This window comes from Pseudorca crassidens, chromosome 13 (genome assembly GCF_039906515.1).
Source record: "Pseudorca crassidens isolate mPseCra1 chromosome 13, mPseCra1.hap1, whole genome shotgun sequence".
In the NCBI taxonomy this organism is placed as follows: Eukaryota; Metazoa; Chordata; class Mammalia; order Artiodactyla; family Delphinidae; genus Pseudorca; species Pseudorca crassidens.
In genome coordinates this window covers 16,917,128-16,930,195 of record NC_090308.1, presented here as the reverse complement: position 1 = coordinate 16,930,195, position 13,068 = coordinate 16,917,128, and the positions used below count along the sequence as shown (strand labels likewise).

The 13,068-nt window shown below is 43.9% G+C and overlaps 1 protein-coding gene across 10 annotated transcripts in view; it reads left to right on the top strand.

Annotated features, from left to right (window-relative positions):
• Nucleotides 1-13,068, top strand: part of SASH1 (SAM and SH3 domain containing 1) — a 335,989-nt gene that overhangs the window by 184,489 nt on the left and 138,432 nt on the right. For 9 of the 10 annotated variants that reach the window (XM_067701818.1, XM_067701817.1, XM_067701819.1 and 6 more), the window contains one exon: nt 4,598-4,726. The exons of the other annotated variant lie outside the window; for it this stretch is intronic. In XM_067701818.1, coding sequence (XP_067557919.1) covers nt 4,598-4,726 — 129 coding nt within the window. The remainder of the gene's footprint in view (nt 1-4,597; nt 4,727-13,068) is intronic. 10 annotated transcript variants of the gene reach the window in all.

The window sequence follows — 13,068 nt, the reverse complement described above, 5'->3', positions numbered from 1 at the left end:
AAACTTTGTCAAGATATTCTAAAGCATAAATGACATCTGGGGAAAGAAGAGAGCAAAAACAAAAAAGTAATGATACAAACGCCTCTGTTTTCATAGTGCTTTTAGTTTTCACATTTTCCAGAGACAGAAGTCCATTGGGATAAAAATTCAGAAATGCTATTAAGTCAATTGTTGAGAGAACAATGCTCTGTTTCTTTTCTCCTTCATTGTAACAGCAGTTCACCCGATCTGAGTTGTTGGTACAATGCCCCTTATCTCTATATTTTTATGTAGGTTGTATAAAAAAGATGTGTGTTTGGTATAAGTGTGTGCTGTGGCTTCATGGGAAAGTTATACAAGGTAGTCTTCCATTGAGCTGACACTGGTAGTGGGGCCCAGATTTGAATTAAGTTCATATTAAGTGAAATGGATGGTCATATGGAAAAATGCTGTGACCTGGTTTTGTAATAAGAAACGGGAAGAGAGCTTGAATTTGCATGTATCTTTTTTTTTGGTAGACAGTGATGGGAAAATTCTTGTAAAAAAGTTTATGCGTCACACAATTTCACAATTTACTTTAAAAAGGCTATTCTGAGGAAATAAGATTTTTCTGAGTTCCTAAACACAGAGCTAATGTTGCTTCAGCCTAATGCATGCGAACCAAAGGGGGAAAATAAGAAACGAAACAGATTAGACAAGTAATACACTCTACAGCAGAAACTTTTAACACCTTAAAAGAAAAAAAAGTTTAAAAAGGAATCTGTTTACGTATTTTAATGTATTTATTATAATAAATATCAACATTTATAAAGTCATACTACGTATTTCGAAGTTTATTTTGTAACATCAATGCCTCTTGGCATTAGCATTGTGGGGTGTTCAATCAGACATGAACGTCACATCCCCAAAAAAAGATGTACGAGGTGTGGTGCTATTAAAACATCAACTGCATTATTTAAATTCCCTAGAGACTAATGTTGCAAATATTTTAATAGAAGTGAATATTTTTACTGAAGAGCTTTGTACTATATCAAGTAAGAACAAGTTGGACAGAAAGGATGCAGGGGTCTCCAGACAGTCCTGGAAAAGCATGGACTTGGAGCGGGTGAAGAGCAAATCATCAGTGGTTCCTCGGTTCCATGTGATTGGGATGGAAAAGAATTCCTTTCTGTGCATAGCAGACAAGACCTACTTAAAAACACACACACACACACATGCTTTAAAAAATTATTTTGTCTTTCTTGGCATTTAAATGATCAAGACTGATGAAAGTGGTAATTATGGGGACTCACTGAACATCTGGAAAGTGATTTGAAAAAACATAGAGGCAGCCGTGCCACCCTGTTCTAAATTACTATTTGCTGAGCATCAAGTGAGGAGGGGTTATTGCAGGGTGTGAAATGTTGGCTGCCTTTGGTTGCTTTCTTCCTCATGAGCAACAGATATTTCCCAGGCCCTCAAATATTTGGGGAGTTCCGAGTGATTGGGAGTGAGGGGTAGGGAATGAAACTGTTTCACTGTTAGGAAAAAAAGTTTGACCAGAAGCCTAGAAACTTTAGAAGTGAAGTGAACAGTTGGCTCTGAAGGTGTCCTAGGATGTATGAGAGAGGAGAGAGAAAGGAAAGAAAGCAATTTGAACGAAGCTATATAAATGATCATTTTTATAATTTTTTCAGGTGGCCTTGATTAGTCCGAGAAAGTAGAAGTTGGTGGCCGAGGCAGCGGTGGTCTGGAGCCCTTGCCACGCTGGGCACTTTGCTGTCATAGTCCTGGTCGTTGACTGAAACAGATGCTCCCATGGGAGCAGCCCTTCCGCCCTCGCTCTTTCCTAAAGCTTCTTCCAGTACTTTCTCTTGGTGTTGGGGGTGGCATGGGGGCTGGCGGAGCAGCCACTGTAGGGGCTGCCTGTCTTCTCTCGCTCCTCTGGTCTTCCCCGTCGGCAGGCCTCAGCCCCTTTCTCCACCGGGCTGGTAAGTTGGGGGTTTATTTGTAGAATGTGTGATGTGTGTGGCACGGACCATTCTTAGGGGAGAGAGACCCGGTCTGATCTCTGTTTTGCAAGGTCACTTTGGTGACTGGATCCAAGGCAGATGAGGCCAAATGGGGAAGGAGACAAGAAGACCGGTCAGGAGGTTGTAGATTTTCATGTTGTGGCCCATGGGGCATGTGCTGTTGAGCTGAGACGAGTCAGGGCAGACCTCAGGATCGTAATCCGACTTACGATGCAATTCGTCAGGAGCCTCACCTCTACTAAAGGCAGTAAAGCAAAGACGGGTAGGCTGATCCCCTCTGTGCGTTTCCTCGGAGGCTGGCAGCAGACTTCCATTTGACTCCTTATTTTCCCTACTGGAAACGTGACAAACCTTTTTGGGGGGAGGGTAAGCTCCTGCCACCTCCACTGTGGCCATCCAGCCTGTTGTCTCAGAGGGGAGGGACTGACTTTTGCCCAGACATGTTCAAACATCTTACTGTTCTTGTAAAGAGCTTCCCATCCCTAGCTCTGTACTGGGGACTTTGAGGCAATTACCTCAAGCATAGAACATTTTATTGGTAACAAAGGAAGAATCTTTTCTAAAAAAAATCATTTCTTTCAATTCTGTTTCCCCACTTGGTCAGTTTTGTGAAATTGGTGAATGCAGAAGTGGGATAGAGATGGTCACTTGCTCTGACCCACGTATCCTGACCAGGGCCTTAAGATCTTTAGCAGAAAGGCTTTTTAATAATTAATTAATTAATTAATTAATTAGGCTGCATTGGGTCTTCACTGCTGCGTGTGGGCTTTCTGTACTTGTGGTGAGCGGGCGCTACTCTTCATTGCGGTGCAGGGGCTTCTCATTGCGGTGACTTCTCTTATTGTGGAGCACGGGCTCTAGGCGTGCGGGCTTCAGTAGTTGCGGTGCGTGGGCTTAGTTGCTCTGCGGCAGGTGGGATCTTCCCGGACCAGGGCTCGAACCCGTGTCGCCTGCATTGGCAGACAGACTCTTAACCACTGTGCCACCAGGGAAGTCCCAGCAGAAAGGCTTTCGAAGAACTCTTTTTTTGTTGTTGTATATACTGTAATTTTATTTCAATAGCACAAAGGAAGTTAGCGTGAAGGAAATTTAAATGAAACAGTACGGTATAAATAGCAGAGAAACAAAAACTCTAAAAAAGGAAGTACATCTAAAGCATGAGAATTCAACATTCATTGGTGTTTCATCTTCAGTTTTGATTGACACTTGATGTTTGCAAACTTTGAAACAAACTTTGAGATCATGATGACTATTCTGAAGAGATTTCAGCACCAGCACTGAAGATCTCTTTAATTCCCAAAGCCTGTCTGCATCTAAGTGTGCTTTGCAGTCTTAGACATGTGCACCAAGGGTGGTGTGCTGGCATAACTATGAGACAGGGCTGACCAGTGGTCTGTCACAGGGAAAATGTGTGTGCACTTTTTCGGTTGTCTAAGAGTTGTGTTTTCCTTGGTTATCTTGGTAAAATCATTTTCCTTGGTTGTCTTGGTAGGGTCTTTTATTCATACCAAAGAAAGACCTTGTTGGGAGGTGAAAAGGGGCAGGGGAGCTGCTTCTCTGAAGGAATGAATGAATGAATGAATAGACAAAATGGCATAACCTACAAATGTATACAGCATTGCTGTCATCCTCTGTGTATGTGTTCAAACATGAATTTAGGAATCTGTTCCCCCTAAAGGAAGACTACAATCTGAAACATTATTTGTAGTGACTATTACTAGCTAAGTAAATTGAGCACTTACTATGTGCCGGGAGGACCGTGAAGGACCAAGCTCCGAGAGTGCCACGTTACTTCATCACTCCTCACGGGGAGGTATCCCAGCGTTGCCAGAAATTAGGAAACATGCTTGAGGCTGCCGAACCAGAAGCGGCCGCAGAGCTGGATGTGAACTCGGGGGTGTGGGCTCCAGAGCAGCTTCCGGGCCCGTCCCTCAGTGGAGACAGACATGTTTCCTTATTTATTTAGCTGAATTTGTTCTCTTGCTTCTGTACTTGAATGATGTAGGGAATAAGAGTTCCCACTTTGCTGAGGGTCTCATGGGAGGCATGGTTCAGGTGTGTCCCAGATGCAGCATCCCCTGTTGGCTTCTGAATTCTCAGCTTCCCATCAGAATTCCCAGGAGTGGTGTCCTGGCATCTGGGTTTCTCAGACGCTTCCGCAGAGGTTCTGATACAGCCACCGACTGGGCTTTAGGGTGCCTCGCACTGACACAGTGGCTTTCCCAGGGGTTTCTTGGCCCTGCAAGGCATGCGGGGATGTGGGTTAAAACCGTGGCTTTGGCATCAGACAGTCCTGAGTTGGAGGCCCGGCTTCTTTGCTTGGTAGCCGTGCAATCCTTGGGCTGTCACTCAGCTTTTTTGAGTGTGTAGATGTTTGTCCATCTATACACACTGAGGAAAATAGGTCCTGTGTCCCAGGGCTGTCCTCAGCATTAGGTGATGTCGCATGTAAAATTTAGCCTGGCACACGTCCACCACTGAAAAAATGCCAGCTGGTATTAGTATAAGTGCTGCATAGAGGAAGACTAGATGGTGTGGGGCGTTTGCAGGTGGACTGATCGCCTTTGTTCTCTTCCCGTTTCGTCCCCCGCCCTCCTCACCCTCAGGACGGCTCCCTGGGAAACATCGATGACCTGGCGCAACAGTATGCAGATTATTACAATACGTGTTTCTCCGACGTGTGCGAGAGGATGGAGGAGCTGCGGAAACGGCGGGTTTCCCAGGACCTGGATGTGGTGAGTGGGGCACTGGGAATGTGTTCCTGCCCAGCCGGGCTGCTTCTGGTCCAGCATCCCCTCCTTCATCCCTCTCACGGTTGTGCGTGCGTTATTACTCTGCAGGCTGCTGCACTAGTTTGAGATAAAAAATTCAGATCCCCAAAGGATTAACCCAGGTCTGTGGCTGTCAGACTGAATGAGTATTAGTTGGGGCAATAATGATCAAATTTTTGTATTCATTAAAAGATTGCATTTGAATTTTAATTTTTTTTAGCTTAAGGGGAAAGGATGTTTTTGCTGTTGGCCGGTATGCGCTACATTTTTAATGACTCTCAGCCCAAAGGAGGAGGTCTCGGCTAGTTCTTTCCTTGTCTCCTTCCTTCTTTGTTTTCTTCTTTTTGTTTTCAACAAAATAAAATTTAAAGGAACAAGAAACCACCCTAATTTCTCACCTAGCAATAACCATATTGGTGTTTTAGCAAGTCTCCGTTCCGTGTTTTTCTGGGCATTTTTACATCAGCAATGTAATTCTTGCTTTTTTACTTAACATTTTATTATAGTTATTCCATGTTGCTAAGACCTCTTTGAAATCACCATTTTTCATGATTTTACCAAGATAACCAAGGAAGACACAACTCTTCTCTCGGGTGCATTGAAATTCATTTGGCTGTTTTATAAAGACTTCTATGTGTATGATTAGTGGAACATTTGAAGTTCCATGTGATAAACAGTAAATACAGAGTTTAGGTCTATATAGTCTATATGTGTGCTGGTATTTCCATGTTGTACATTTACTAGAAAGTATCTTACCAAAACTTCTGCATTTATTAATTTAAATTTGCTATATAGGTCTTGGGTTCATTTTGGTTCAGTGCTTCTCAAGTTGTTCTGTTTCATTGTGGTGACCTTAAGACCATTTTAGGAATGAGAGTCAGAAGAAAAGGCTCAACACTCCGTGTTTCCTTATCTGGACCAGCTCCTTTTTTTTTTTTTTTTTTTTTGCTGTATGCGGGCCTCTCACTGTTGTGGCCTCTCCTGTTGCGGAGCGCAGGCTCAGCAGCCATGGCTCACGGGCCCGGCCGCTCCGCGGCATGTGGGATCTTCCCGGACCGGGGCACGAACCCGTGTCCCCTGCATCGGCATGTGGACTCTCAACCACAGCACCACCAGGGAAGCCCTGGACCAGCTCCTTTTTAAGCATCTTTTATGTATTAGGGGACTACGTGGATCTTTTCTGAGTAACAGTACCTCTGCCTTTAAAAAAATGTTTGAAAACTACTGATTCAATTGAATCCTTATTTATTTTGTGATTTTCCATAAATCTACTTCGAGTAGAGATGAAAAAATTAGTAACTCGGAACAGATAATTCTTTTATTAATAATTCCTTTTGGGGCTTCCCTGGTGGCACAGTTGTTGAGAATCCGCCAGCTAATGCAGGGGACACAGGTTCAAGCCCTGGTCCAGGAAGATCCCACGTGCCGCGGAGCAACTAAGCCCGTGCGCCACAACTACTGAGCCTGCGCGTCTGGAGCCTGTGCTCCGCAACAAGAGAGAGGCCGCGATAGTGAGAGGCCCACGCACCGCGATGAAGAGTGGCCCCCACTCGCCGCAACTAGAGAAAGCCCTCGTACAGAAACGAAGACCCAACACAGCAAAAATATATATAAAATAAATAAATTAATTAAAAAAAAAAACAGTATGAAGATTCCTCAAAAAAAATTAAAAAAAAATTCCTTTTATGTTTGAAAAAACCTATTGGATAAGGGACCCACCAAATGGTTTAGGCACCGCTGCTATATATTCCATAAGTAGACATCATTCACTTCCACTCTAAGTAAGATGCTGGTGCTCTTATGCAGTTTCATTTCTTTCCTTAACTCAGTCCACGTGAAGATTTCTTATGTCATAACTGTCAAAAAACTATTGATCCTTTTTCCTTTTTGTTCACTGATTTAGTGTTCAACATGGGTAGGAGTTAGTATAACGGAATCGATTAAGGCTGAGAAGCATCCGTTGGGGGCAGAAAGCCATCACTCCAGGAGCCTGACGCCCTGGCCCAGGCAGGCACATGGGCGTCATTGTTGCCAAGGGCTTCTTTCCTGTAACTTTGTCCCCTGGCATGTGTGAGGGGGGGTGGGGAGGGGCATTATTCCTTTCTTTTAAGAAAGTATTCTCATGTGGCAAAAGACTGTTAAAATTAATTAGGCTCTCCTGTGGGGGCACAGTTAGTGCCTTTTTTTTTTTGGCAAGGTTGCAGCCAAACAACAACTTCATTATTGCACTGAGTTCTTGAATGTTGCAATTTCGACCTTGAATAATAGGATACTCTGTGGCTTCCTTGGACATTTCACCATGCGAGGAAATGATGGCTGTGAATTGACAGGTGATCCTTGATACGATGCTCAACTGCTCTTCCCCACATTCTAGCTGGTTAAGAGTTGAGGTTACCATAGTCATTCCACAGTGTTTGGGTACGTTGGAAAGCAGCTTCTTGGTAGAAAAGGAAGCCTGCCTGGAAGTGGAATAAATAACTTCTTCCCATTTAGACAGAGAGGCCTAATTTGGTGTGCTCTGTTCCAGAGCTTTGGCAAAAGACAGTGTGGGGAGAAAACACTGCATGAGCTAAATTACTTCTCATCAAAGGTGCAGGAATGTGGTGGTGGATACAATTGATGGGAGCTAGCTGGAAACTCTCTTCATCCTTTAAAGTGTAGTTAGTGAGACAAGTAAGATCCCAAGTCAGCGTATTCAGTTCCCTTTCTATGAGATTCCAGGCAAGTATTGAAGACCAAGTTAGATGGTCTTGGTCCTTCACACGGCTCAGGAGTCCAGAAGTTAGAGGTTGTTTAAGGTCATCATTGAGGCCATGCTTGCAACACTGGCGACTTAGGGAAAGTTCCCTCTCACGGTGGTTAGCTCATCACAGATTGAGTCCTGATGGGAACTTATTTTCTTGAAAAGCTGCAACTTTCAGTCCGTAATGCTACTTTTTTTTTTTTTCGTAACGCCACTTTTTATTGCATCAGAATTTACCTGTATTTCTAGATTGTGAATTCTGCCTTCAGACAAGTAGGCAAACTTCTTGCATGCTAGGCTTTTGGGGCAGCTTGGGGTCTGAGGACCTGCAGCTTAATACTTGTTTTCTGTGCTAGTGGGCAGCCCTGTCAAAAGCAGAAGTGAGGGACTTCCCTGGCGGTTCAGTGGTTAGGACTCTGTGCTTCCCCTGCAGGGGGCACGGGTTTGATCCCTGGCCAGGGAACTAAGATCCTGCATGTGGTGCAGCTCAGCCAAAAAGGAAAAAAGAAAAAAAAAAAAAAAAGCAGAAAGGAAAAAAAAAAAAAAGCAGAAATGAGATGACTTGGAGAGGAAATAATCCACCGAAAGCACTAAGAGGAAATAGTAACATGTTAGGAACATAAAACAATTTATAGGGAAAACAATAGCATTAAGTTTGTTGTATCTGCTGTAGAAAAAGTCATTAGAGACAGCTTTGAGGGCAGAGAGTTTGGGGTGATGGTTTAAATTGGTTTTATGGGTTTGTTTCATTTCACATCCTATGGGTGAATTTGGGAGATTGAGGAAATGTTCTATAGACAGAATAGATATTTGGATATTGATGTTTGGCTTTAAAAAGTCCAAAAATGCAGTGTCCTTAAGAGCTAATTACATGTCAACTGGAGAACAGACAAGCCAAAAAGTCACCCTGCCCACAGAGATACTTGACTTAACCCTGAAAAATAAAAGGTTTTGATTTGGGACTGGATATCAAACTACTTCTCTAGGACCTAATCACCTGGCCCCTGACTGGAATAAAGCCCTTACTTGATGAAGTGTTTTGGGGGCCAGTTAGTTTAGATGAAGGTAACAGAGAGAGTACAGATGGGTGAAAATTCAACAGCATAAGCATGGATTATGATTGAGATTTATAACTGTCATGAGAGTTTCTATTTAGCACCAAGTGGGCCCTAAAGGAACCGTGTGTTTGGACCACAGCCATTGCCTCTGCTGGGGATTAGGACATTAGTGGTTGGGAACAGCAGGGAAGTTGCCCAAATTTCCATACATTTGGGCACATCCCTGAGCACTGTGTGTTTTTTTGGCTGTGAGAAGCTGCGCTTGGAAATGACAGCAGCTTTCCAAGTCCATAATGGGCCCATGTCTAGTGATGCTAAGTCTGACATCTGTCAGAGTGACACCGTGGCCAGGAGAGGGACACACGCAAGGCAGCCTCTTATTACCGGCCATGTCCGCTACCTCGGCATCTTTGCGGCTGAGTCTGCTTGGATGTCGGCAGAAACAAGTTTGTACAGTGGTTGGTGTATCACAGTCTTGACAGAGAAGTCACCACTTACAGGATCTCTGTGCCACTTACAGGTGACTTACAGTTTGTGCCAAACTGTTAACACACCTGTGTGGGCCTCAAGAGCCAGGAGCCCAGGCAGGACTCACCCAGGTCTTCGAGGACTGAGACTGTTACATATTATCACAGAGAAATGTGATATCAGAACCATTGCCAAGGGTGTAGGAATGATTCTGGGGCATAATTATTGTTCCTAGCAATTTTCGTAATTTAATCTTTTGAGGTATAATTCTGGACAAAGACAGGAGGCAGTAAGAGTGGTGTCTGGTGTGACTAGGGGTGATTCTTGGGGCTTCTTCAGACCCTACCACTCCCACCCCACGTCCAAGCTGGAGTCCTGGCCTCGGCGATTGTCGCAGTGGCAAAAGGGTGTGAGAAACATGATGGAAGGAGACTGGGGGAGTCAGGAAGACTTGGGTTCAAATTCTGGCTGTTGTACATAACTGGCAAGTTGTGTAACCTTTCTAAGCTTCAGTTCCCCCATCTATAAAATGGGGTAAAAATATAAAGTTGTTACAAGGATTAAATGAGAAAACTGCTATAAGTATGCCTGGTCCCTCATTGTAAGTGACCTATAACTGTTCATTTCTCTTCCTTCCTTTCTATTCCTGGTTCAAAAGCTCCTGTCATGATGCAGGAGTATCTGTTATTTGTACTTCATTAATATTTACTCACCTGAGTGCAGAGGTTTCTTTTAGCTTTTATTTTGGGAAATATCAAACATATATAAACAGCATACTATAACAAACTTCCTGTGCCTCTTACCCAGCTTCAACAGTTACCAGCATCCTGCCATTCTCACTTCATCTTTACTCTTCACGCCTGCTTTTTTATTTATTTATTTTTATTTATTTATTTCTGGCTGCACTGGGTATTCGTTGCTGTGCGCGGGCTTCTCTTATTGCGGAACACGGGCTCTAGAGCACAGGCTCAGTAGTTGTGGCTCTTGGGTTCTAGAGCGCAGGCTCAGTAGTTGTGGCACATGGGCTTAGTTGCTCCGCGGCACGTGGGACCTTCCTGGACCAGGGCTCGAACCTGTGTCCCCTGCATTGGCAGGCGGATTCTTAACCACTGCACCACCAGGGAAGCCCCTTCACGCCTGCTTAATTATTATTTTTTTAAAGTTCTTTGTGAGGTACAATTTACATATTGAAATGCTTGCATCTTAGCTATCCAGTTTTGTCAAGTGGATATAGGCATGTTATCCACACCCCAGCATGATGCAGGACACCCCACAAAGTTCCCTCATATCCCTTCCCAGGAAATCCTAGTTTGAGGACAGGCATTTTTGTCAGTCTGTTTTGGTCCTTTCTGTATTCCAGCATGGAGAACAGTGCATGGCACATAATAGGTGCTCAGTAAGTATTTGTTGAATTCATTTGTGTATGTAATTATTTAAAACTATTAAATGAGCGTCAAGCATCTGAGATGTTGTCATTCCAGAAATACAGGTAAAGATGTGTTCCCCATCCACAAAGATGTCACAGTTTAGTGGGGGCTTTAGACAAGTAAGCAGACTTTTTTTTTTTTTTTTTTGGCCACACTGCGCAGCTTGTGAAATCTTAGTCCCCTGATCAGGGATCAAACCCCAGCCCACAGCAGTGAAAGTGCCAACTCCTAACCACTGGACTGGCAGGGAATTCCCTAATCAGACTATTAAAATGCCCTGCAGGAGTACACAAGAGAGCCCCTGACCCAGTTTAGGAAAATCAAAGAAGGCTTCCTGGAGGAGGTGATATCCAAGCTCAACTGTAAGGAAACACAGAAGATTAATCTGGTTGGGGAGCGAGGTGTAGACAGTACAGAGTAATTTAAAGCAGAGGTCACAGTTAGTGAAAAGGTCAAAAATGAGAGAAAATGTGGCTTTTATGGGCCACTGAGAGAAGTTTACTAGGGCTGGAACCTAAGGCATAAACAGGTGTGCAGAGAAAAGATACATGCTGTCCTTTCACAGGCCCTTGGATCATTAATGATATAAAAAGATAGAACGTTGCTCTGATTCATCACCATTCACAAGACAAAACAAAAATAATTACCATTTCGCAATAGTTGACCAGCTGGGCCAAGGTGACCTTGTGGCTTTCCCCAGTCATGCAGACTAGTCCAGTCTCCGTGGGGAGTTCTGTTTTGTTTTATTGACTGCTCTTCTTTTGTTATTTGCTAGAGACTGCAAAGCCTTTGGAAAACAGGTTTCCTGTACCTTTGAGCTACCTGAATATTCAAGAAAAGATATTCAAGAAAAGATAAGGGTTGCCTCCACCTCAGTGCTTAGGGAACACTGGCTGCCCCAGGAGGCTACCTGAATTCTTATTCTCACCCCCAGGATAAATATGTGAGCTGTGTTGCAAATTGTCCTGACTTTGAATATTCAACTGCTAAATGCTAAAGCCCAACTGTTGCACCAGGGCATTTGCTTTTGTTTTGTTTCGTTTTGTCTTAATGGACATTATTTGCTAGCTTTGGGCTACTGTTGATTTGCAGATTGCAGTCAGAAACATGGGCCTTAGACAGTTGAGTCTGAACCACATTCTGCTGTGGGATTTACACGCTTGATGTCAAAATACACTGAGGCTTTATGTCTTAAGCCGGGTGGTAATACAGTTCTCTGCTTGGGCTCCTCAGACAAAGTCCCATTTGTAGTCAAATGCCCAGTCCCAACTTAGCATTGTTTTGTTCGTTGCACCACGTTAACATGGACATAAATATGAATAGGTCTCTGGGCTGCCAGATTTGATCTTGGCATCCCGTACCTCTCATAATTAAGAAGATTTTTATTATACTTAGGATCAATTTAGGTATGCTTCCATCCTCTTAAACTTAGAGACCTTTGTAGACGGCTCCTACCATTGTGGAGACGGACGGATGAGATGCGCTATGTGTGATAGAGTGGTTGAGCCGTCTTCATCAGACTTTTCGAATAGGAATCAACAACATCAGCTTCTTTTTCTGGTCTTGCCCCTGAGCATTCAGCAATGACTGATTTTTGTTTGTTTGCATTTATAAACACAGTGTGCCCGGGGGGTTAAACACCAAAATGGCATTCTGCTCAAAGTATAAATGCTTGCCCGGAAGGGAAAAAAGTCTGAGCTTTGTAGCTGTTTTCATTTACATCCAACAGAGAGCATTCCTAGATGTTAATCAAATTGACAGTAATTGGGGAAAAAAGCCAAGAAATTAAAGAGGCCACGTTTTGATGGCAGAGTCTGGGCTTGGAGGGGAAAGGGGTGTCCCTGTTTTTGGAATCGGGACCTTTCAAAGTTAAGTGAGGCCCAGGCCAGGCGCATTTTGGAGCCCTGGAATATTAAAACCAGGTCACCAAAAGTATAGTGTGAGCTCAATGTCTACATTTAACAATTAAACACTTTTAACGCGGAAGATTACAGTGTAATTTATTTATGCTAATCACAAGCTAATTATAGGCTACTTAAACATGCTAATTTGTGGCACACTAGAGGCAGTATGGTCTTGAGACAAAAGGTAAAGGAGTGTGATGAATGTTTCCTTATTTTCAGGCCCTAAGAATGGGTTTCTGTAGCTGTATCTACAGTGTTTTTTGTTATTGTCAAAGGTCTAAGTTTGAGATCCTCGGCGGAGGCTGAGTGGCCCAGGCCAAGTGGTTGATCCTCCTGTCCTCCAAGGCCCAGCTTGGTTGAAATGGCAAGGGTTGGGTCTGGAATGGGATTACGCAGATGTGAGCAGGCCCCGGACAGGAGGTCACCTGGAGCAGAGTGTTGAGCCTTCTCTGGTGTCAGAACACACACCTCACGTTGGCCTTCTGACCGTATAGGTCCACATTTTATCAGATAAGGTGGGGCGTGATCAGGGTGGTATGGCTGTAGACTAGGTCCGTATTTTATTTTATTTTATTTGTTTTTAGCCACTGCGGGATCTTAGTTCTCCAACCTGGGACTGAACCTGGGCCCCGGAAGTGAGAGTGCCAAGCCCTAACCACTGGACTGCCAGGGAATGCCCTAGACTAGGTCCATATATTAGGGGGAT